At 40.2% G+C, this 25,226-nt stretch overlaps 2 protein-coding genes across 3 annotated transcripts in view; one reads left to right on the forward strand and one right to left on the reverse strand.

Moving 5' to 3' along the window:
- LOC129184741 (cytochrome c oxidase subunit 6B1) lies at positions 1 to 20,843 on the reverse strand. 2 transcript variants are annotated; one of them, XM_054780986.1, is made up of 4 exons: positions 20,710 to 20,843; positions 7,508 to 7,637; positions 6,886 to 6,986; positions 1 to 270 (listed from the first exon to the last, which is right to left on the reverse strand). In XM_054780986.1, the coding sequence occupies exons 2-4, from the start codon at positions 7,611 to 7,613 to the stop codon at positions 217 to 219; spliced, it is 261 nt and encodes an 86-aa protein (XP_054636961.1). In that variant the 5' UTR covers positions 7,614 to 7,637; positions 20,710 to 20,843; the 3' UTR covers positions 1 to 216. The 2 variants fall into 2 exon arrangements, with proteins under 2 accessions (XP_054636961.1, XP_054636960.1); XM_054780985.1 differs by lacking the exon at positions 20,710 to 20,843 and adding an exon at positions 7,958 to 8,100.
- rasip1 (Ras interacting protein 1) overlaps positions 13,127 to 25,226 on the forward strand; it is a 16,823-nt gene continuing 4,723 nt past the window's right edge. Inside the window, 10 exon segments of the mRNA XM_054780983.1 lie at positions 13,127 to 13,257; positions 13,392 to 13,843; positions 13,922 to 14,182; positions 14,243 to 14,472; positions 16,805 to 16,969; positions 17,404 to 17,608; positions 17,673 to 17,971; positions 19,677 to 19,838; positions 21,905 to 21,945; positions 22,133 to 22,287. Coding sequence (XP_054636958.1) covers positions 13,127 to 13,257; positions 13,392 to 13,843; positions 13,922 to 14,182; positions 14,243 to 14,472; positions 16,805 to 16,969; positions 17,404 to 17,608; positions 17,673 to 17,971; positions 19,677 to 19,838; positions 21,905 to 21,945; positions 22,133 to 22,287 — 2,101 coding nt within the window.

The following is a 25,226-nucleotide window of genomic DNA, read 5'->3' on the forward strand; positions in this document are numbered from 1 at the left end:
TTAAATGTGCATTGTATTTATTGAAGAAACAATGCCAAATTGGAGTTTACTATACATTATGGGAAACTGCAGGTTGAACAGTTGTGCGTTAAGTTAATAACAGTAACATGACTGAGGATGACAATGACCAAGTGGGACACTACAAAGGAAACTGTAACAAAAACCTCCTGCAAAAGTCCTGACTGATAACTATAACTATACGTATGTGATCAAATTTTAGATCTTTCCAGGGAAACTTCCATTCTCCATCTGCTCGTCCCATTTGCCAACCTGCAGGAGACAAAACAATTAGACACACTAAACTACAATGTTTACCTGGCAAAACAAGTACAAAAGGGTCAAACGAGTCTGACAAAAAGTTCAATTAAAAACGATGCCAAATAATCCTGCAATTTGACATGAAGAAACTCGATACAAGGAAAAAGTGAACAATTACAATATTTATGTACAGTCTCTCGCTCACTCTATCGCAGTTTTTCACAAAGTAATTAATACATTATCACAGTTTTGAGGTTGAATACAGCCTATTAGCAAAAACTTACTTAAACTCTTATTCTGTATTCTACATTGGCCACTAGGTGTCGGTGACGCCAAGATTAAATGATCTCACAACAGTCACAATAACAACATAATCATAACACTAACACAGGCTACTATTGGGGTCATAACCCACGACAAGCTAAAACAACTCTGAACCCCGAACGCCACTTCCTGTCCTCCACACATCTGTCTGCCCGCCTACAATACATTGATGAGACAACAGCCACTGCAGGAAGTACGCTGTCCAGAAAAAAAACAAAGAACTGCTAACATGTGAGTCTATATTATCTTATTTATGTCTAATATGTCTTATTTTCTCTGATTATATCTACTACACTGAGTGCAGAATTATTAGGTAAGTCGGTATTTTGGCCACATTTTCATTTTTATGCATATTTTCCAAACCCAAGCTGAATAAAATTGAATGGGTTTAAGCATACCAGGTGATGTGCATGTGTGTACTGAGGGAGGGTGTGGCCTTAGGAGATCAACACCCTTTGTTAGGTGTGCACAATTATTAGACAGCTTCTTTTCCTCTGGCAAAATGGGCCAGAAAAAAAGAGATTTAAGAGACTCTGAAAAGTCAAGAACTGTAAAACATCTTTCATAGGGATGCAGCACTCTTGAAATTGGCGAAATTGTCAAGATACTAGGACGTGACCACAGGAACATTCCATGTTTTGTTGCAAGTGCACAAAAGGGTCGCAAGAAACGTGTCGAGAGAAAACCATGCAAATTAAAAACCAAATATTTGAGAAATATCAAACATGAAGCTCACAGACAGCCAAGGTAAGAAAGGTAAGAAGTTGAAAGGCTATGACTTGGCCAAGATATATAGATTTTTCAAAAGTTTTAGGTACTGATGAGATGAGGGTGACTCTTGATGGACCGGATGGATAGGCCCATGGCGGCAGAGAGCTCCACTCCGACTCAGACGCAAGCAAGGTGGAGGTGGGGTACTGGTAAGGGCTGGAATTATTAAAAGATGAGCTTGTTGGGCCTTTTCAGGTTGAAGATGGACTCAAAACTCAACTCCCAAACCTACTACCACTTTTTCCACACAGTGGTACAGGAAAACGTGTGCATCTTTCAAGACCACCATGATTTTTATCCAGGACAATGCTCCATCTAATGGATCCAAGTACTCCACTGCATGGCTAGCTACAGTGGGGCTAAAAAGTATTTAGTCAGCCACCAATTGCGTACATTCTCCCACTAAAAAGATGAGAGGTCTCCTATTTTCATCATAGGTATACCTCAACTACAAGAGACAAAATGAGGAGAAAAAAAAAGAAAAACACATTGTCTGAGTTTTAAATAATTTATTTGCAAATTATGGTGGAAAATAAGTATTTGGTCAATAAGAAAAGTTCATCTCAATACATTGTTATATACCCTTTGTTGGCAATGACAGAGGTCAAATGTTTTCTGTAAAGGCCCTGTCACACTTTGACGATTTAGCCAGCTTACGCCAGCATATGAAGAATTTGGCCAATACACTGGCGTACGTCCAATACGTTATGGGTAAGTTTTGTATAAGTTAAGAGCACGCTGAAGCACGCCGGCATACGTCGTAGTACGTCTAAGTCGTCCAAAAGTTTTGTGCATGCACAAAACTTTTCAACGTAGGATTCGTACGTCCCGCATACGCGGGCAATAAGTTATGTGATCGTTGACGCCCGTTCACACACGTTATTTGTAAGTTACGCACAAGTCGTAATACGTCAACATACCTTGAGACAAAACTGTGTCTTCTTGGCAAGGGTTGAGGAGATGGAGGCTGTTGTGTTTGCAGACAGTACAGTACATTATGGTATGCCTTGTAGTAACTCCTTATTTATACTGTACATGCTTAGAGGGCACTGTGACACTAGGAATGGAACTAACACTTTTTTTTTTTTGCTCTTTGGCGGAGAGAAACAATGCATGTTTTAATCAAGCATTATTGATCACGTCAACATAAAGAGCATAGGAGTATTTACATTCAAAAAAAGAATGGAGAGATACAGAGTGTTACTGTCCAAGTTAGCGTTTGCTGGAAAAAATAGAACGATTTACAAATGAGTATAAAAGACAGCCGTGAAAAATATGATCATCCGTCATAATGACACCACACCCCAGCAATGAACAATAATAAAGGTATTCCTTCAAGTGTTATTGCACAATGCAACACTTGAATAATCCTCAAACAACTTTGGGGAATAAGGAGCCGCATAGACCCCTGTTTATTGATGAGACTGAGGTGGAGAGGGTGAAAACCTTCAAGTTCCTTGGCACACATCAGCGAGGACCTCACCTGGTCTCACAACACCCAACAAATTATGAAGTCCCAAAGGAGACTGTACTTCCTGAGAAGACTGAGGAAATTTGGCATGTCCACCACAATCCTTAGTTGCTTCTACAGATACACTATGGAAAGTGTCCTTACAGCCTCCATCACTGTTTGGTACGGTAACTGTACAACACGTGATAGGAAGGCACTCCAGCGGGTGATCAAGACCTCACAGAACATTGTTGGGGCAGCCCTCCCCTCACTGCAAGACATTTATAAATCTAGAGTCCTACGAAGAACACACAACCACATGAAGGACAGCACACATCCACAACACTCATTATTCACACTCCTACCGTCAGGCAGACGCTACAGGAGTTTGAAGTCCAGGACCACAAGGCTGGCGAACAGCTTTTACCCCCAGGCCATCAGACTTCTCAACGAAGCACTCACACACGACACACGCAACACACTCACAGCACTTTATTTATTAATTTATTTGTATTATTTATCTGTATTAATGTCTCTTCTGTTGTTGCTTAATTTATTGGTACATATGTTTCTTATGTTCTTATTCTTTTTCTTGTGTTTTTCTTTCTTTTCTTGGGAGAATGAACAGAATAAGAATTTAATTGCTTAGTATAACTGTCCGTTTTACTATGCATATGACAATAAAACTCTTGAATCTTGAACAGGAGGGGAAGAGGCGTTACAACCTGCATCATCTCCATCAGAGTGAGAGTGGGAGAGGGAGGCTGTGGGTGGTGATGGATCCCTCCGTCACTGCCCTGATACTTCTTGGCAGAGGTCTTCGAAGGACCTTGAAATGCTTCTTATGAGGCCACTCCATTGCCCGGGCGGTGTGTTTGGGATCATTATCATGCTGAAAGACCCAGCCACATTTTATCTTCAATGCCCTTGCTGATGGAATGGGGTTTTCACTCAAAATCGCACGATACATGGCTCCATTCATTCTTTCCTTTACACCAGGGGTCTCAAACTCAATTTCACTGGGGGCTACTGGAGTCTGGGTGAGGCTGGGCCGCATCAAGTATTGGGAGTAGGGCTGGGAATCTCAGGGTACCTCACGATACGATAGAATTCACAATACATGGCTCACAAGAACACTCAAGGGCCACCCCTCCCCTGGTCCATGTGATAACACTACTGTTTGTTAGGTGTTGATGTTTACTTGCCCCTGTAAGAATGTAAGTAACACTGAGCTTGCCCGGATGTTGCAGGCTGCAGTTACAGTACCCTTTGATGTCCTCCAAACACAACAAGTTGAGTTTCCATTTTGGTTTCATCTGACCATATCTTATTCTGCCATTCTGCCAATCCTCTTCTGGATCAACCAAATGCTCTCTAGCAAACTTCAGATGAGCCTGGACAGGTACTGGCTTAAGCAGGGGGACACGTCTGGCACTGCAGGATTTGAGTCCCTGGCGGCGTAGTGTGGTACTGATGGTAGCCTTTGTTACTTTGGTCCCAAGTCTCTGCAGGTCATTCACTAGGTCCCCCCGTGTGGTTCTGGGATTTTTGCTCACCGTTCTAGTGATCATTTGTCTCGTCATCATCTTGCGTGGAGCCCCAGATCAAGGGACATTATCAGCGGTCTTTCATTTTCTAATAATTGCTCCCACAGTTGATTTCTTCACACCAAACTGCTTACCTATTGCAGATTCAGTCTTCCCAGTCTGGTGCAGGTCTACAGTTTTGTTTCTGGTGTCCTTTGACAGCTCTTTGGTCTTGGCCATAGTGAAGTTTGGAAGTCTGACTGTCTGAGGCTGTGGACAGGTGTCTTTTATACTGATAAGGAGTTCAAATATGTGCCATTAACACAGGTAACGAGTGGAGGACAGAGGAGCCTCTAAAAGAAGTTACAGGTCTGTGAGAGCCAGAAATCTTGATTGTGACCAAATACTTATTTTTCCATCATAATTTGCAAATAAATTCTTCAAAAATCAGACAGTGATTTTCTGGATTTTCTCATTTTGTCTCTTGTAGTTGAGGTATACCTATGATGAAAATTGGAGACCTCGCTCATCTTTTAAGTGGGAGAACGTGCGCAATTGGTGGCTGACTAAATACATTTTTTTGCCCCACTGTAGTAAAAGTCTTAAAAAATAGTGACATGACCTCCTTGCTCACCTGACCTAACCCCTATGGAGTACTTGTGGACCCTTAAACGTAAGATTTACAGTGAAGAAAAAAGGCACACCTCTCTGAACAGTGTCTGGGAGGCTTTGGTTGCTGCTGCACAAATGACCAAGTACTGACAGACTCCATAAATGGAAGGCGTTTGTGTTATTGAAAAGGAGGCAGGCAAAATATTTATTTGGAAAGTTTGTGTCGTTTATCATCCCGACTTAAAAAAATGAAAATAAAGTAGTGAGATGGCCATATTTTTGTTTTTCCTTTGAGTTGCCTGCAGTTTAGACATTAAGGTCTGTGTATTGAGTTATTTTGAAGGGAACAGTAAATTTACACTGTTATACAAGCTGTACACTGACTACTTTACATTGTAGCAAAGTTTCATTTCTTCAGTGGTGTCCCATGAAAAGATATAATAAAATATTTGCAGAAATGTGAAGGGTGTACTCACTTTTGTGACATACTGTATATTTAATATATATTTTAAAATATTTGATATCAAACATCAATATTTAACTTACTTTATTAGGATTTAATTTTTCTTCTTTTCTTGTGACATTACTATTTTTGTCCTATAAAATGACTTTACTCTAAAAATATTCCATTCCACTTTTTTCTGCTAATTAAAAAAAAAAATTCCCCCTCACTTTCTTTTTGTGATCTGATGTTATTCTCATAGTGTACAATTTATTCTATAAATTCTACAAATAAAATGTGACTTAATTCTTGAGATATTTGTGCGTTTCTTTGATGGTTTTCCTATACAGTATTTTATGTATTTTGATGTACAGTCGTAGAAAACCTGTTTGACTTTCTAAATACAGTTTTTAAAATTATTAAAGCCCAATAGACATGAAATAACACCCTTATAGTCACTTTTACACTCCTGTTATTCTTCATTTATGTCACACTGCGCATGCTAAGAGATCACTGCAGGGACATGCATGCTTTTTTATCTTTTTGTGTTTAATTTAATTACATTGCTTGTTTAATTTATTTAAAAGCTCATGACATTCCAATAACAATGTTAAATACTCTTGAGGAATTAACTCTTTCATTGCCAAAGACATCTATTGACATCTTTTGCGGGAGCTACAAATCAACGTCTAATTCATCTTGTGTGTGAATTTCTGAAAGTGGCTTCTGAAAAAGCTTGTTTTCTGTTTTTTGGTCAAAATCAGGTGTTTTTGCTGAAACTACCCTATGTTCTACCGCCAATATCTAAAGATCCAAAAAGGCTAGAACCAAACTTTTTCTGATGAAAGAAGAGTCTAAAGTTTCTTTAGATAGTTTTAATGTTTATGTAGTCCTAAAACTCAATATTCTGTGGGTCTTGAAAGTTCAGCAAAAATGCCCAAAAACTGCGGCAGTATGGAGCTCTCTGCTCTGAACATGGCTGGCAGTCAATGAGTTAAAGTTGATTGCTTCTGATACTATGTACTCTCACTATTATGCCATGTAATTAATGGAAAAATGGTCTCAAAAAAATGTCAATAATATCGATAATCGCCAATAATTTGTAGGACAACTGTCGTTCAGCAAAACTTGTGATCGTGACAGGCCTATATGGGATTGTTTACTTTTCCTAGCTAAAACAGTATTTTCATTGCAGCCATGTAACAAAATACTTCGATTTACTTATGTGTGCTTGTAAGAGATGTGTCATTATTAAAAGGTGCTTTGCACAATTTATTTTATATTATTAATTGGACTGAAAGTTAGGACCTCCAAAAAAAAAAAACCCAACATATTAGTTTTACCTCAATTAGACGCCCTTAATGTCGGTTTTGGTTATTTTTCAATTAACCACCCAGCCCTAGTATGACATACAGTATTAGTGTTTCATGCCGTAATATTACAAGTTTTTGAAATTGACCAAAAAAAAAAACAAAACTTAAGAGTTCATGTTTACAACTCACCCATCCAATGGGACAAATACTTTTGTAGACTCTCTGGTACCATTCACAGGGGGCCACATCCTGGTCTTTGGCAGACAGGGCCTTGTTGCACCTGTGGAAGTCTGCCAATAAAATAATACTAATGATAACAAAATAATTATCAAGCAGCCATAAGCAGAATGTTACTAGTCAGTTTGCATAAGACAAAAGGAAGGTGTCACACTCGGATCATAGGCTACTAGGGCTGTACAGTAAACACATAATCCGATTTATCGATACCATAGAAAGCTTACAGAATTCCTATATAATACATATCAATCAAATGAGGCACAGGAAGTGTAAAAGTGCTCAATTAATGTGGACACCACCACCTGCAACATGTGTTTGAAGGTGACTGTGCAAGTCACGTCAAAATACCGATTTGGCACTAATATGTCAGGGATGTCCAGGCCTTGTTGCGTGCCTGTATGCTACACATGTATGGTGCGTTCACGTCTTCAGTATAATCAATAATTTGACACGTCAAATGTCACGTGAAGGTCAGACTTCACACATAAAAAAACGTCTTCAGGTGCATATTTATGTTTGTCTGCGTAAAACACCCAGCAGCACATGATACGTAGCAAAATGCATGGATCCTCACCCAAGTAGTTCTGGAAACAGTTGCGCGTCTGGTTGGTGTTGGGGAATCGGGCGTCGAAGGGCGCAGTCCTGTAGTTCTTGATCTTATCCTCAATGGTCTCAGACATGTTCAGAGATGCTTAACAGCGATGCTTCAACAAGACAACCACAGCATTAACTACAAACCCAGTTGACGTTTATTTTTCTAAAAACCTAACCGTACCATGAACAGCAAAATAATATAGTGGGTTTAGTAGAAAACATGCAAGTCTAAAAAGAGCAAGTAGCGTCAGAAATAGTTGGCATGGCTAGCGAGCGAGGTAATGCTAACGCTTAGCTCGTTTGTAAACTTATGGACGGAAATGGCGGGTGATCATTTGGCACTTATTTGAACGCTTTAGTGGATTCATAACGCAAACAACCGACCGAATTGCAACTGCAAATGCATATTATTGAGTAGAGATAAGCTAACCTTGAATGGTTTGCAGCTGTGTCCTCTTCAGGAAAGATGTCCTTCCGTTTCTATGCGCAAAGCATGCTGGGAGAAAATAGTGTAGGAAGCCGGAAATACAGTATACCGTTGCCTGTTTCTAAATTATTGTAAATGCAAGTTAACCTAGTGTTATTCTGTTATAATTATAATGAATTTATTTGTATTGAGTTATTTTTACGAGAAATTTAGAACCTGAAAGAGGACTCAAAGGTCACACATCGAACTTCCTGTCTCACTGTGTGTGACTTGCCCTCATCCTCTTTCCAGTAAAACCAAACTATTTCCAGCTCAAATAACTCACAATTGTTATATATGTCATGTTTTTCGACTCTGTGTTTTCAATACCACTTGTCCTCATAAGGGTATTGTGTGGGCTGGTCTCAGCAGGTACACCATAGTCTAGTCGCCTGTCAATCACAAGACACATGTACATAAACATTCACACCCATGAACAATTTAGTCTCATATTATTATCCAATTAGTTTCCAAATATCCAGTTATTAAAGATTATTTATAGGTCAAGATAACGTAGGGCTGTCCAAAGTGCAGCCCAGGGGTTGCAGCCAGCAGCTGTTTTTTTTTTTAATTGGCTCTCGGCACACAAACACAAAACTAAAAAAAAAAAAAAAACAGCAACAGCAAAAACTGAAATATCATCAGTAATTTTACAAGAATAACGTCAAAATATTAAGAAAAAAAGTAGTAATATAACAAGAAAAATCATCATATCATCATAATTATTTAATGAGAATAACATTGTAATGTTGTGAAGAAAAATAATGTCATTTAAGTAGCATAGAGTTGAAATACTGAAGAAAACTTTACTTAGTTACTTTTGTAATATTAAGTTGTAATATTATGAGAAATAAACAAAACAAAATAAAGTTGTCATTTTTGGAAAATTACGTTAGGGAAAAAGTTCTAATATTAAGGGAATAAAGTAATAATAGTACAAGAAAAGATATTTACAAAAAGAAAGTTGAAATAGTTGGGAAAAAAAACCCTGCAGAAATGGAAAAAAATGCTGTAATTTTTACAAGAATGGAGTCAAAATATTAAGAGAAAAAAGTCGTATTCTAAGAAGAAAAAGTCGCAAATTTTACGAGAATAAACTCATAATAATTTGAGTAAAAATAATGTCATTTTAGCAGCATAGAGTTGAAATATTAAATAAAAAAATGCTACTTTTAAAAAGTCATAATATTATGACAAATAAACAAAGCAAAATAAAGTTGTCACTTTTAGAAAATTAGGTTGGGGAAAAGTTAGAATATTATGAAAAAAGTCAAAATATTATCTCATGATGTTAAGTCATAATATTAGAAGAAAAAAAATTACAAAAAAAAGTTGAAATAAATGGTAAACCAAAAAAACAACAACAGCAGAAATAGAAAAAACTGCTGTAATTTTTCCAAGAACAAAGTCAAAATATTAAGAGAAAAAAGTCCTATTCTAATGAGAAAAAAGTCGCAATTTTACGAGAATAAATATCGTCATTTTAGTAGAAAAAAGTTGAAATATTAAAGAAAAAATCTGTAACATTTTTGAAGTCGTAATATTATGACAAACACACACAACAAAATAATTGTTGTTGTTGTAAATTGACATTTTTGGAAAGTTAGGTTGTGGGAAAAGTTATATATATAAGTTCCATATATATATATATATAATAAAGTTATACATAATATTATGGGAACAAAGTCAAACTAGTATAAGAAGAAAATTTACAAAGATTGTTTTAAGAAGAAAATTAAAATATTTGGAAAATTGGGAAAAAGATTTTATATGACAAAGCTGAGATGCAGTTTTATTTGAAATATATATAACATCAGAGCATATCTTTATTGATCTTTAATGTTGCTTTACAAAATATCCAAGTGACAAAGTTGCTCCCTTTCATTTTTCCACTATGTGGCTCTCACTGGAAAAACCTTTGGACACCCCTAATCTAATCTATTTGCTCCAAGTGAAACAAGAACAATTATAAATTTTCCATGCTCAATTAACGTTGTTTTGTTTTATTATTGATTGGGCTGTTATACTTAGACCAACTTTCTCCAAACTGAGCACAAACGGTCGCATTCGTCAGTGATGCCCACAAATGATCCATAGTGCTATTTTATTTTTTCAGTTAGCTTGGGGGGTGGGCTTCTCGGTTTTTGTTCATTCCCATTTCTCCTACTTTCATTCCAGTTGCTCCTCTCTCGTTCTCCAACTCTCAGTCAGGATATAGGTGTTGTCCAGTGCCAAAGGAAGGAAATTCTGTCACATAGAACAATGGGCCTGTTTCTCTATCTATAGACTCAGTGAGGCAGAGGGTTGTGGAGAATGAGCACCACTAGTCCTGCTCTAGTGTGGGGGGGGAAAACATTCATTTTTATTTTATTTATAAACAAGAAGACTGAATTCATGGCTGAGGAGAGTTAGAGAAGTGTGCATCGATATGTGACAGACTGAAAATGTCATTTTGTCGCAGGGAAAGGATGACAGTAAGGATTGTTAGATTACTTTGAAGTGTGTACTTGCATTTAGGGTAGTAAGAAGAAACTACAGAGGGATCAGAAGTGACTTGGGTGAGTATTGCCGCATTTCAATGCCACAGAGTAATCAATATCTTCATAATATATCAATTGAAGTACATATTGCTATAATACATATTGAGAAAGGAGTACCTATAGGCTGCTTGTGAGGTATCTTGATGGTAAAGGTGCACAAAGTCACCTTCTAGATGTCTGCGATGGCTTTACTGCCAGACGGAAGGCTTCCTGTCTAAAATGTTGTATTTTTCACGCTCTGATGAGGAAGTTTTAGGTTAATTCAGCTCATGTTTATTTCCACATGTTGTCACTGTGTATATCCTGTTGATACGTCTTGACGGTGACATCATCCTATTGTTTTATTGTTTCATTTTCTGGCATCAGTGCATTCTTTTACAGTGCTGGCGATAGTTTAGTTTGTGTGGAACTCCTAATCTGTGTCTCAACAGTTACTGATGACTGTTTACGTCCTGTGTTTAACATGAACCAGGACATGCCCGTACCAGCAGTGATTCCCAACTGGTCAACTGGTGGGTGGCGACCAGTTTTCAGTGGGTCGCGGGTCTTTGCCTGTAATGTGCACAGTCACTTTCTTGACTGTGCTATTCGCTTGCTACGCTGCCATGAGGTATAGGCCTAAGCAGCCACCGAACCGTTACAAAGTCCCTTAAAATACCCTCCTTTATGGCGGTTACGGTAATTGGTTCCAGACCTGATCATGATATGTGAATTTCCACCAAGTAGGATTCTGTATTCTGTATTATAAATAGAATATTTTTGTAGTTTCCTCTACACAGGAAATAACACCCCATCACCTGGATACTCCTATTAGCCAATCTAGTAGACATAATAGGAGAAAATAAGACATTAATAAGACTCCTATTCGTCTGTGTTTCTGTAAATGAGTTCTGGTCCTGGGGGTCTGAGTTGGGGGCGGACTGGAAGGGGTTCAGAGTTGAGTTTTGGTTTGGCGTGGGTTCGGCCCGCAACAGCAGCCTGCGTTAGGGTGATCAAGTCTGGTGCTTGTGTGTCTGACCCAACATTACAGAAACAACTTTCTGCTTCTCAAGACCAATATGGTACCAATAACTTTTTTATATCTACTTATTTATTTAGATGTAACTGTAGTTTGTGCAAGGATAAGCGGCATAGAAGAAGGATGGATGGATGGATGTGGTTTGTGCACACCTGGAGGTAAGAAGCCCAGCAAAGCGCACTGTATTCGGGCACAAAAAAAAAAAACAGCTGCTGGCTGCAACCCCTGGGCCGCACTTTGGACAGCCCTACATTATCTTGACCTATAAAAAATCCGAGCAGCTGGTGTGATGCCACGGAGGTCTCGGGCAAACCTTTTGCACTTTCAAACGCCACGGTGTTGGCCTTTCAGGTGGCTGATAAGGTTTGTTGTGTGCTCAATGGGTTTTTTTTACCTCATCGTCGAGAATTTGGAACAACGTCCTTCTTCTTAAAGTGAATGTTTGTTTACAAGTGAGCTCAGGGAAAGTTACAACAGGCCGTTAACGTCACAGGCAGGAGAAAAAAGGAGCGACTGATTTTATCACCCAAACAGAATGGGTAGTCTCTCCTAATTGGAGAGTTTTTTTAAATTATCAGTTATCTGAGCCATTTTTAATGTTATTGGATTTATCGGTATGACGTCATAATTCCCTCACATGGGCCAGATAACTAAAAAAGACATTGTTATGCTTGAAAATCCTTCATTTCAGACAAAAGTTAATATAATTTGCGTAAATGTTTTTTTTTTTTTTACTAATAATAGGTTGTATTCAACCATGAAATAGCACAATTTATTAATTCATATATGTCTGAAAAACCATGATATAGTGAAGCCACAAAATTCAAAGTGCAAAGTGGTGAGGAATGACTACTGTGTAAGACATTTGAGAAGTTTTGAGTTGAAAAATTCCACCAATTTGGGTCGCTGCTTGTCACTGAGGGGCGATGGCGGGTCCCTCAGCCAAAACAGTCACCTTTACACTCCTATTAGACAATATAGTAGACATAATAGCAGAAAATTAGACTTAGACATATACTGTATGACACATAAAACCTGTTTACTACCTTCTACATAGCATTATTAGAGCCCTCTAGATATGAAATAACACCCCTATAGTCAATAAATAAGACATATAAGACACAGGAAACCTGTTTACAACCTTCTACATACGGTTATTAGCATTATTAGAGCCAGTAAGACATGAAATAACACCCCTATACTCATCTTAACTCTCCTATTACCCAATACAGTCGACATAATAAGAGAAAATAAGACATACAAAACGTGTTTACCACCTTCTAAATACACTTTTTATCATTATTGGAGCCCTCTAGACATGAAATAACACCCCTATAGTCACCTTTACTCTCCTTTTACCCAATATTGTAGACATAATAAGAGAAAATACGACATAAGACATTGGAAACCTGTTTCCGACCTTCTAAATATGCTTTTTAAGATTATTAGAGCCCTCTAGACATGAAATAACACCACTATAGTCACCTTTACACTTCTGAGGGGCAATGGCAGGTCCCGCAGCCAGAGCAGTTGAGAACCACTGCCGTAGAACTTCATTCACATCGATATGTTTTCATGTGTTAGATGGAGGGATCAGGCAGTCCTCGTGTCAGAAAGCTCCATTTCCCAGTGGGTCTTTGGATTAATTCCCCCAGGAAGCATTTTGCAAAGCTGGGGCGTCGCTGGCCGAGTGCTGTCTCTGTCAAGTAAGTGGAACGAGACTTTTTCGCGCTACTGTTTTTGTTGTTGCCTGTTTATTTTGAGTCCTGTCCCGGTTTAATCGGTCATAATTCACAACTGACTGCTTTGCCCCTTCCTCTTCCCTCCATTGGCCCTGCAGGTCAACCACCAGCTCTGACGCAGCCTCCCTTCACGAGGCCCCCTCCGCTCCTTCCTCTTCCCTTTCAAACTCCACTCCCTCCCTGGCTTCCCCCGCCCCATCGCCATCTCCTTCCCCGGCCTTCCTCAGGCCGCGACCTGCCGGGCCCCAGTCGCGCACCAAGCGCCTTTCTCATCTCTTCCTGCGGGGGCGCTCTAACAGCGACCGGGACCGGGCGGTGGGGGAGAGGGAGAGGGAGCTTTGGGCCCACTCGGCCGCCTCCTCCTCCCACCATTACGTGCCCCCTACCTCTTCCTCCGCTCCAGGACTGATCAAGATCTACGGGGATGCTCTCTCCAGTGGAGCGAACTATCGCTCCCTGCTGGCCAACATTCACTCCACAGCCAGGCAGCTCATCGCTCAGGTCATCACTCGCTACACCGAGAGAGAGAGGGAGGAGACTGATGACGCAGGTACACGCCTACTATGACGTATAAATAGGAATGACATCATGTAAACAGCACCTCCACCCTCCCTCCATTACCTCCTAGTTCTCCAGAAGCACAGCCCAGAGGACTTCCTGTTGTGTGATGTCATCGGAAAGCCCATCCAGCAGCCAGATGGAGCTATCAAGTGGGAGACGGAGTGTCGGAGAAGTGTTGCCCTGTGGGAATGCCCCTTGTTGTTGGCGGACATGTGGCGGCCCAAGGATGGACTTGAGCGGCGCTTTGAAATCCAGAGGAAGGAAGACTACGAAAGAAAGGAGAGGGAGCGGGAGAAGGAGCGGGAGATGGACGGAGAGAGCTATCAAGGTAAGTAAAGAGCCTACAGGGGTTAACTACAAGGTCATTCTCACACTGTCTGGCCAACAGGTGTGCGCTGGAGGCGCAGCAGGATGGCGTCAGGGGGCGGGGCAGAGGAGGTTGAGCGTGGCCACCGAGGAAGGAACACGGAGCTTAGGAGGAGCATCAGCGACATGAACCTCAGCCTGAGGCGCCGTCAAGGCAATCACGTGACCAGCGACCCGCGCGGAAGTCGCAACAACGGAGTGGTACAGGACAGGAAAAACATTGTGAGCATGATCAACCCGCAGCAGGGAGAGGTGAGGACACTTTTAATCGCATCCCGGTGTGTAGAAACGCATCAAACATCCATATATTAAAACTTCATTTTTGTAGTCACAAATGAATGAAAATCATACATGTGTATTTAGTTAGTCAGTGACTGATACATAATTAGTGTCCTAATGAAACAAATGAAACTGTGTAAAATAGCACATTTCTCAATCCACACTGCTATTATATCAGTTGCACATTACTTACAGACACAGAGTCTCCAAGGCAGAAGCATATTAGAAAGTATTCTGTGACAAAAACTGTGCGGATTGCGCTGTATCATTAAATTTGTCTGCCTAACTGTGTTACAAACTCAACTTAATGGATTATTGTGGCCACCAGATGTCGCCAAAAAAACACCCCTCCCCCAACTTAAAGGCAGCACAAATCCAATTACAGAAGGGTTGTCCAAACTTTTTCCAGTAAGGGCCACAATGTGAAAAATGAAAGGATGCAACTTTGCCACTTTTATATTTTGAAGATATGCTAACAAGTTATACATTTTGTATTTCAAGAAAAAATTGCATCTCAGCTTTGTCAAATAGGTACCTCTTTGATCTTTTTTAGCACATTTTTGCTGGGGTTTTTTACATTTTCCAAATATTTGTAGATTCTTCTTAAACAATATTTGTAAATTTTCTTTTTGGAATATTATGACTTTATTCCCATAATATTCTTGTAAAATTGTAAATTTTTTCTTGTTACAATGGGGCTTTATTTTGTAAAATTATATATATATATATATATATATATATATATATATATATATATATATATATAATTTTACAAATTATATAATATACAAAATAATACCCTTATCTTATTAACATCTTATTATGTTTACAATATTGGGTAAAAGGAGAGTAAAGGTGACTATAGGGGTGTTATTTCATGTCTAGAGGGCTCCAATAATGATAAAAAATGTATTTAGAAGGTGGTAAACAAGTTTTCTATGTCTTATTTTCTCTTATTATGGCAAATATATTGGGTAATAGGAGAGTTAAGATGACTATAGGGGTGTTATACAAAATTATTTATATATTAATATATTATATATATATATATATATATAATTTTACAAAATAAAGCCCCCATTGTAACAAGAAAAAGAGTTAAAGAGCATAATAATGCGAGTACACAATATCAAAAGCAATAAAGTATTTAACATTGTAATTGGAATGTCAAGAGCTTTTAAATAAAATAAACAACATACTAAATTAAATAGACAAAAAGATATAAAAAAAAACAATGAAAATAAAATAGACTTTCAGTCTCTTTTAGCAAAAATTGTGCTTAAATAAAATTGCAAAAATTGCACTTGAATAAAAATCACAATGAATCGCAATATTTTGGATTTTTAATCAGTGTCACTTTCGTTATTAAAAACAGAGAAATAACCCTCAAATCCTCTGAAGTTGACATTATGTGTCAATGCAGACGTCAGCTCATTTGCATATACGCTTCCTTGATTGACTGTTATCAACATTGTGTGTGGAATACTGTGTTTACCTTCAATGAGGTGTAACGTTTTGTCAAAATTTGGTCAAAGTACAGTACATGTTCTGGATGAAGCAAAATATGTTTGGTGCATACCCTCGCTTCTCCTAATTAGGGTCGCGGGGGTATGCTGGAGCCTATCCCAGCTGACTTTGGGCGACAGGCGGGCTACACCCCAGCCAATGGCAGGGCACATATAAACAAACAACCATTCACACTCACATTCATACCTATGGACAATTTAGAGTCAACAATTAACCTAACATGCCTGTTTTTGGAATGTGGGAGGAAACCGGAGTACCCGGAGAAAACCCACAGGAGAACATGCAAACTCCACACAGAAAATGCCCGACGGAGATTCGAACCCCGAACCCCTCCCCGATCTCCTACTGTGCAACATACTAACCACTAGACCACCGTGCGGCCATATTGTGACGTTATTCTCGTATAATTAAAATTTTTTTCTCCTTAGATTACAACCTTTTTCTATTCATATTTTGACTTTATTCTTGCAAAATTACTGCTGATTTTTCCATTTTTGCTGCTGTTTTTTTTATTTTCCTTGTTAAATTATATTTATACAATGTGCCGTGGGGCAATAAAAAAAAAAAACAGGACCACACTTGTGGCACCCCTGAATTATATTTAGTTTTTTTCCCATACATAATTGGAGGATCAGCCAAACTATGAAACCAAAATGACACTTCAGTACGGTACATATGTAAACATACAGTGTGTCTGTACAGTATGTGGAGCTAATGATCTCTGATTGTTTGTATAATAGTGATATTGCGTCAAGATATTTTGCAACACTGTTCACAGATCAGAGCCTCCAAGGCGGAAGCGAAAGTTTGCTGGACGAAGCAGCCACCAGAGGAGGACAAGGACTACTCCAGCTGTGACCTGGAAATGATGTCACAAAGTCTGATCCTTCCGCCTACCGACCGGCCCTACTTCCTGTTGCTGCAGGGTTACGATCAGACCAAGGCGAGTCAGACCATATCGCACACTGACACACACAATCATCAGGGCGCAACTACAGACAATCAAGCACATAGCAACACCACACACTGAATTTGGCGCCGTGTGATTGACGTATCAACGGGCAGGTCATGACATCATACCTGCATGCTGCTAATCGCTACATACCATCTGCATTTGACCGGGAGCCTCTCCCGTCTCGCATCTGACTCCAAACATCTGCGGAGGAGCACAATGACCCTTCCCAAAACACAAGAGGCTGTGTGCACATCACTCCATCTTGCACAATGACCTCACACAGATCCTCTTTGTAGCAAACTGTTGGCGCACTTTGTCCAATATCAACTATCTGATGGGAGCTCCATGTCAAACCACAACACTTCCAAGATACCAGACCCCCCAGACATTCCTCACCTTTTCCACGGCTGTCTTTTCTCTAGGACTTTGTTTTGTACATTATGGCGGGACATACGCATGTGTTTGGGAGAAAGCCCACCATGAGGGAGCGGGAGAAGGACAAAGACAGGGAGAGGAAGGGGAAGAAGCCCCTCAAGGTGGACACCTTCCTGTCTGCGCCTGACCTTTTGGCCAGACACTTACTCGTGAGAAGAGACTCTGCTGTTCCCGAGACCCCCACTGGGCGAGGTACACACAACATCATGGTGTAGTTTGCCATACCCTCCCTTCACACGTCTCCATCTTATTTCAGCCTTGATGCGGCCTTTCCGAGGAGGCGCCGTCACCCACAACGGGGTGTGTCTTTACAGGGAAACCATCCTCAAACCCGGGGATGTCATCGGCCTCGGGAACCACTTCCTTTTCTTGTACCGTGACCCCCGGGTGACCCCGGCTCCGCCGCTGGCCTTGACTTTGCCGTGGCACTCGGACGGCTCGCACCCCTGCTGCCCCTCGGGGTTGGTGGACAAGCAGGAGGCACTGAGGCAGTACCTCGGGAAGACGGAATCTGTTCTCAAGTTCCATCCTCGTCACGCTGACGCCTTGTTGCAGGTGAGGCATCGAGACATACAGCACAGTACGGATGGCTCAAAAATATACTATTTCCTGTTGTTGGAGATACAGTATAAAGATCACTGATTTTCGCGAATCACCAGCAGAAATAAACAATAGGGGAAATTCACCATACTTTAATGCAGGGGTGCCCAAACCTTTTCCTCCGAGGGCCTCATACTGAAAAATCAAAGGGTGCCACGTTGATAGTTTACATTTTGTAAACCAACACGTGAACAATATAGATCTGCTCAGAATTTATATTTAAGAAAAAACAGCCTCAATTAGAAGTTTTGATTTATTCATTCAAATTTGATGTGACAAAGCATATTATTAATATCAACTTATTCTCATTTTGAAATTTTATGGAAGCCCTGAAGGAAAAAAATATCCCGATGGTAAGTCGTAATGATGGGAAAAAAAGTCCAAATTATGAGATAAGAAAGTCATAATCATGAGATAAAAAGTCGAAACTATGAGATAAAACCATAATTATAAGATAAAAAGTTGAAATGACGAGACAGGCACTGCGCATGTACCGAGTGCCTTTATGCCGAAGGCTCGAGTGAAGAAGGCGCAGTTTGTATCCCATCATTTCAACTTTTTATCTCATAATTATGACTTTCTTATGTCATAATTAAGACTTTTTATCTCATAATTCAGACTCATGTCATAATTATGACTTTTAATCTCATAATTTCAACATTTTATCTCATAATTGTGACTTTCTTGTCATAATTACAACATTTTATCTCATAATTTTGACTTTCATTTATTTTCTATGCCGCTTAATTGGGGTCGTGGGGGTATGCTGAAGCTTTTCCCAGCTGACTTTGGGCAAGAGGCGGGGTACACCCTGGACTGGTCGCCAGCCAATGGCAGGGCACATATAGACAAACAACCATTCACACTCACATTCATACCTATGGACAATTTAGAGTCTCCAATTAACACCCATAAAAAACATAAACAGCACCTTGTAAAAAAAAACGATAATAAAATAAATAATAAATCATTCTCACTTCAATTCAACACAGCTACAGTATAAAGTTAATGACACATAATTTTGGTTACTGTCAAAAAAGACATTGAAGTTGCTAGATATCAGCTCTTAAATTAAAGCCTGCGGAGCTTCCATCTTTACCGCAGAGGAGCAACAGAGAATCAGTGGGGACTTTGATGGCAGTTGACTGATGTCATGTCACATTTCATGTCACATTTCTGACTTGGGTTACAGTATCGTTCCATCCATAGTGGCATCAAAGCAAGGCCTCCGTATGGAACGGTTCAATATATATTTGTTGCACCCATAATAAACATGTCTACTTTTCACACACGGCTTGCTTCCAAACACTCTTGCTCGCTTGATGTTGACATTCTCCTCCAATTTTGGATCGACATTTGCAATAAAAGTGTAATTTTTTGATTAGGTTCAGCTCCAAAACCTTCCCCTTCAATTGCCATTGTGATTGCCATGAACAGATGGAATGAGAGTCACAGTGAGAAAAATATTTTTCTCAGACCAACAGTTTGCGGGGTTGTGAACGCTGAATCACGAATATGCGAGGAGCCACCGTACATAAATTCATTTTCATTTCATGATGATATCATCCCACTAACCACATCTTCCATGAACCAGGGAGTCTTCTGCTAACCAACAAACAAATACTGTACGACAATTATTTTAACGATGTCCCTCTCTTAGGAGATACTATCAAAAAATTCTTCCCCTGACTCTGGAGGTGGGCCTTTGGCGCCGGCGTACCTTCTGTCAATTATGATCGACCACGCCTCCAAGAACCTTGACCCGGCGCTCACGCCCCAGATATTGCTCAAGGCGGCCAATCAGATCAAAGAAATCGTCTGGGTGAGTGGAAGAAAACGCTTCTCTTGCTGAACCGCTGCACGCAAACGGGTGAAAACTGGTGAAAATGTGCACCCCGACCGTGTTGCCTGTGCTATTACTTTCCCCACAATACACCTCATGAAGGCGCAGTTATTCCTTGAAATTTCTCACACGTACATGCCTGGAAAGTGTGCGAGAGATTGGCTGAAAAACACGGCCGCCATCAAGCAAAACGTCTTCGGACTTAGCAACTAATTGTCCTTAAGTCATTGACTATTTGTCTAATGGTGATCCAACTTTGAGGGTATGGCAAGCATGCCTTCCAAAGCATTTTGAACACAACCCACAGGGGGCGCCACAATTGCAGTGGTACCCAAACCAAACAACAAACCTCTGGTGTAATGGAATGGAATGTTATTTATTTATGTGTTGTGTATGAAACACAACATATAAGAGGGTCTTATTATGATGACCACTCGCGCTGTGAACGCTTAAAGGGATTGCTAAAGGGTAAGTCACTGTTGGTGTAGTACACTGTTGATGGGGATGTCATACAACTGCATGTCAAAAAATCCGAACTATTCTTTTAACATGAAGGAAGAACGACGACCAACAACACACTTCCGATCTTCACATTAAAAGCCCTGCAGGTTTCATCTTGTCTGACTGGTCTGAGCAAAGGTCTCAGAAAAGTACCTTCCAACAAAGTCAAATTAAACGCACAAAATGAACACTAACTCACCACTGGTACGAGTTTGTTTTCCAGAGAGAAGGCTATCACATAGTTTTTTTATGTGTTGGTAATAAGCTAGTGTGCTAGCATGAATGAACTGGATATAGAATAAATACAAACAGCACTCAACACACACATAATAACGCCATCAAAACTCACCTTTATGCATTCACACCCAGCACCAGCATTTGGGAACAACGATGAGGTAAAAGAAGACCGTGAAAAATATAAGAGTCTATTTGTGGCAGCATCCGAGAAACTTGCACTTTATGGCTGCGCACTCAACTATGGTGCGTTCAAAGACCGCTGGGAATAAACGCTTCCGGAAACCTAATGAAAAAAAGACATAAAATGTGCCCAAACTCACTAACTAGCTTTCTAACCAGTATATTATTTTCCAATAAAATTATTGCGCTTATTTACAAAATTGATATGCATTTATATAAAAGTTATTTACAAAAACATTTTTAAAAATATGTCTTTGTGAAATTATTGCTCCTGAAACCTTTGGTATGGTTGGGGACGCTTGCCTTAAATCTGTGACGGTCCCAGACCAGTTTTCTATGGAAGCACAAAAAATATGTATAATGTATATATCCCAACAGTAAATCAGAATTATGAGATAGAAAGTCGAAATTATGAGATAAAAAGTCACAAATATGAGATAAAAAAAGTCACAAATAGTTAAAAAATTGAAATTACGCGATAAAAAGTCAAAATTATGGTTGGTTATGAGATAAAATGTTGAAATTATGAGATAATTTATGAGGTTTATGAGATTTTTGAGGTAAAAAGGACTTAGAAAAAGGAATAATTATGACTTTCTTATCTCATAATTTGGACCTTTTATCCCATAATTCTGATTTACCATTGGGCTTCTATAGTAATCACCCCCATATCCGTGAATGCACCTCTAGTTCTTGTTTGTGCGATTGGCTTGCTATGTCACCGCTTGGTGCGTAGAGGGAAAGTGCGTGCCGTGGGGACACACAGCTGCAGATATCTGCGGGAGAAGAGCACCACAGAGAGAGAGACAGCATCATTTTGAGCTGTCGTTTCACGAAATATAAAATATTTGAGTTGAAAAATGGGGTCTGTGCTTGTCTTGAAGAGGTGATGTCGTGCCCCGCAGCCAAACCAGTTGAGAACCACTGCTTGAACTTCTTGGTTGAGAAAAGTGGCACCATGTGCTCTTCACCATGGTCTGCTAAAGTGGTAGACAGGAGCAGGGACATTTTCCTGCTGGAAAATGTGCTGTAATGGTCCTGGCTGCATGCATGCATGCATGCTCCTCCTCCTCCTCACTAACCAGAGATGTCTCTCTCCTCTCTTCTGTCTCCATATGTGGTTACAGGAAAACATCAAGGAATTTGGGGATAAGCATCCCACGCAAAAGTAAGAGCATTTTTTGTCCTAGCGCCATGTTTACTCTGCATGATACATTTGTCCTTGTGCTGTTATGTCTGCACTACATTTTTGTGGTCTGATGAAAGCAAAGTTGCAAATTGGCCGGGGATAAAAATAAGTCAGGTTTGTTATTCCTCAAAGTCATCTTTCAAACGGCACACCTGGTTGTGTCCAGTTCGACCGAGCAAGAAGCGGAGATCAGCACCGCCAACGTCCAGAAGCTGTCGTCTGACCTTCGGCCGCTGATGTTCTGGATGTCCAATGCCACGGAGCTCCTCAACTTCTTCCAGGTTAAAGTGGAAGCCATGGAGAAAGAGTGGGAGTTTGAAGGTGAGCATGATGACTGGCAGGACAGGATCAGGGTGCTGTCAACTCAAAAAAAAAAAAAAAGAAAAGAAAAGTAGACAATGAAAATTTTACTTTTAAAAGCAACTAAACTGCAAAAGATGCATTTAGCAAAAATACAGTTGGGAAGCCGATGTGTTGAAGGCACTTTCAGACCGAGCATCACAACTTCGATGGAGTCCATACCCCCAAACCTCCTGATTATTGACAGGTGGGGCGGATCAGGATTGCTAAATTTGGACCCGTGCCAGACGCTGCTTTAGTGACTTGCAGCAGTGCAGATAATATCAGGCTAAAGAAAAACACGTATAATAATAAAAAAATACATATATATAAATATATATACACTCCTGATCAAAATCTTAAAACCAGTTGAAACATTGCTAGAATTTGCATTTTTCACATTTGGATCTTAATGAGGTTCTAAGTAGAGCTACAATATGCAAAAACAAGAAGAGGGAGTGAGACAAAAAACACTTTGAAAAAGTCATTTATTGAAAACAACAATTAAACTGAAATAGGCTGTTTATCAGCTGATCAAAAGTTGAAGAACACAGGCTATAAAAGCCAAAATCTGCTCAAAATGTTCATTTTCTGTCAGGCATTCCCACTGTCATGCCCTCCTGATGGTAAAGCTAAGAAGCTTTCTCTTTTTCAACGTGGTGGGATTGTGGAGCTGCATAAGCAAGGCCTCTCGCAGCGTGCCATGGCTGCTGAGGTTGGGAGCAGTAAATCAGTCATCCTACATTTTTTGAAAGATCCTGAGCATTATGAAACAAAAACGTCAAGTGGTAGACACAAAAAAAAATCACACCTGCACTGAGCCGGAGGATCCGATTGGCTGTTCATCAAAACACAGGGCAGTCTTCCACCCACATTAAGGCCCTTACTGGTGCCGACTGAAGCGCAATAACCATCAGACGCCATCTGCGGGAAAAGGCTTTAAAAAACAGAAAAGGAATTCAAAGACCTCGTCTCCAAAAGTGCCCGTTTAGACTTTGCCAGGGAACATCAAACATGGGACATTGAAAGGTGGAAAAAAGTTTTATTCTCTGATAAGAAAAAATGTAACCTTGGCGGTCCAGATGGCTTCCAACGTTACTGGCATGACAAGGAGATCCCACCTGAGATGTTTTCTACTCGGCACAGTGGAGGGGGGTCCATCATGGTCTGGGGTGCTTTTTCAATCAGTGGAACACCGGAGCTTCAGGTGGTGCGGGGTCGTCAAACGGCGGCCGCTTACGTGCAGATGTTGCAGCGGGCATCCCTCATGGCCGAGGGCCCTCGTCTGTGTGGTAACAGCTGGGTTCTTCAACAGGACAACGCTGCAGTTCACAATGCTCACTTGACCAAGGACTTCTTCAGGGAGAAGAACATCACTCTTTTGGACCATCCTGCATGTTCCCCTCATTTCAATCCCATAGAGAACATTTGGGGATGGATGGCAAGGGAAGTTTATAAAAATGGCCATCAGTTCCAGACAGTTGATGGCCTTGGTGAAGCCATCTTCACCACTTGGAGCAATGTTCCCACTAGCCTCCTGGAAACACTCGCATCAAGCATGCCCAAAGCCATTTTTGAAGTGATGAACAAGAACGGTGGAGCTGCTCATTACTGAGTCCTACTGAGAACCTTTTTTGTTCTGGTTTGGAGAGTTTTTGTTCTTTTTTGAGCGATGGTCTTAAACCTTTTATCATCTGATAAACAGCCTATTTCAGTTTAATTGTTGTTTTCAATAAATTACTTTTTCAAAATGCTTTTTGTCTCACTCCCCCTTCTTGCTTTTGCATATTGTAGCTCTACTTAGAACCTCATTAAGATCCAAATGTGCAAAATGCAAATTCTAGCAATTTTTCAACTGGTCTTAAGATTTTGATCAGGAGTGCATATACAGTACAGTATATACTGTATAGTGGTGTGAAAAAGTGTTTTCCACCTTCCTGAATTCCTATTTTTTGCATGTTTGTCACACTTACGTAAATGTTTCAGATCATCAAAGAAATTGAAATATTAGTCAACAACACAACTGAACACAAAATGCAATCAAGCGTTTGTGATAACTTGCAATGAGTCTCTTACAGCGCTGGGGAGGAATTTTGCACAATTGTTGTCATTCAGCCACATTGGAGGCTTTTCCAGCATGAAGTGCCTTTTTAAGGTCATGCCACAGCATCTCAATATGATTCAGGTCAGGACTTGGACTAGACCACTCGAAAGTCTTCAGCCATTCAGAGGTGGACCTGCTGGTGTGTTTTGGATCATTGTCCTGCTGCAGAACCCAAGTTGCTTTCAGCTTGAGGTCACCAACAGATGGCCGGACATTCTCCTTCAGCACAATTCACGCTTCCATTCATCACAGCAAGTCTTCCAGGTCCTGAAGACCATCACACTACCACCACCATATTTTACTGTTGCTATGATGTTCTTTTTCTGAAATGCGGTGTTACTTTTACGCCAGATGTAATGGGACACACACCTTCTAAAAAGTTTAACTTTTGTTTCGTCAGACCACAGAGTATTTTCCCAAAGATCTTGGGGATCTTGAAGATGTTTTGTGGCAAAACTGAGACGAGCCTTAATGTTCTTTTTGTTCAGCAGTGGTTTTGGTCTTGGAACTCTGCAGTTCTTTGGATGTTGTTGTGGGGTCTTTTGTGACCTCTTGCATGAGTCGTCGCTGCGCTCTTGGGGTCATTTTGGTTGGCCGGCCACTCCTGGGAAGGTTCACCACTGTTCCATGTTTTGACCATTTGTGGATAATGACTCTCACTGTGGTTCACTGGAGTCCCAAAGCTTTAGAAATGGCTTTCTAACCTTTTCCACACTGACAGATCTCAATTAATCTCAGGAGGCAATCACTTTTTCACACAGGGCCACGTTGGCTTGGATTTTTTTTTTTCTCCATTAATAATAAAAAGTGCATTTTG

This window comes from Dunckerocampus dactyliophorus, chromosome 7, assembly GCF_027744805.1.
Source record: "Dunckerocampus dactyliophorus isolate RoL2022-P2 chromosome 7, RoL_Ddac_1.1, whole genome shotgun sequence".
Taxonomy (NCBI): domain Eukaryota; kingdom Metazoa; phylum Chordata; class Actinopteri; order Syngnathiformes; family Syngnathidae; genus Dunckerocampus; species Dunckerocampus dactyliophorus.

What these genes read in the sequence shown, in the direction of transcription:
- LOC129184741 (XM_054780986.1), bottom strand. Translation starts at nt 7,613, where the DNA reads ATGTCTGAGACCATTGAGGATAAGATCAAGAACTACAGGACTGCGCCC. An exon ending in CTGTTTCCAGAACTACTTGG is followed by an intron (nt 6,987 to 7,507) that starts GTGAGGATCCAT and finishes TTTTATTGGCAG; the next exon opens with ACTTCCACAGGTGCAACAAG. An exon ending in GTATTTGTCCCATTGGATGG is followed by an intron (nt 271 to 6,885) that starts GTGAGTTGTAAA and finishes TGTCTCCTGCAG; the next exon opens with GTTGGCAAATGGGACGAGCA.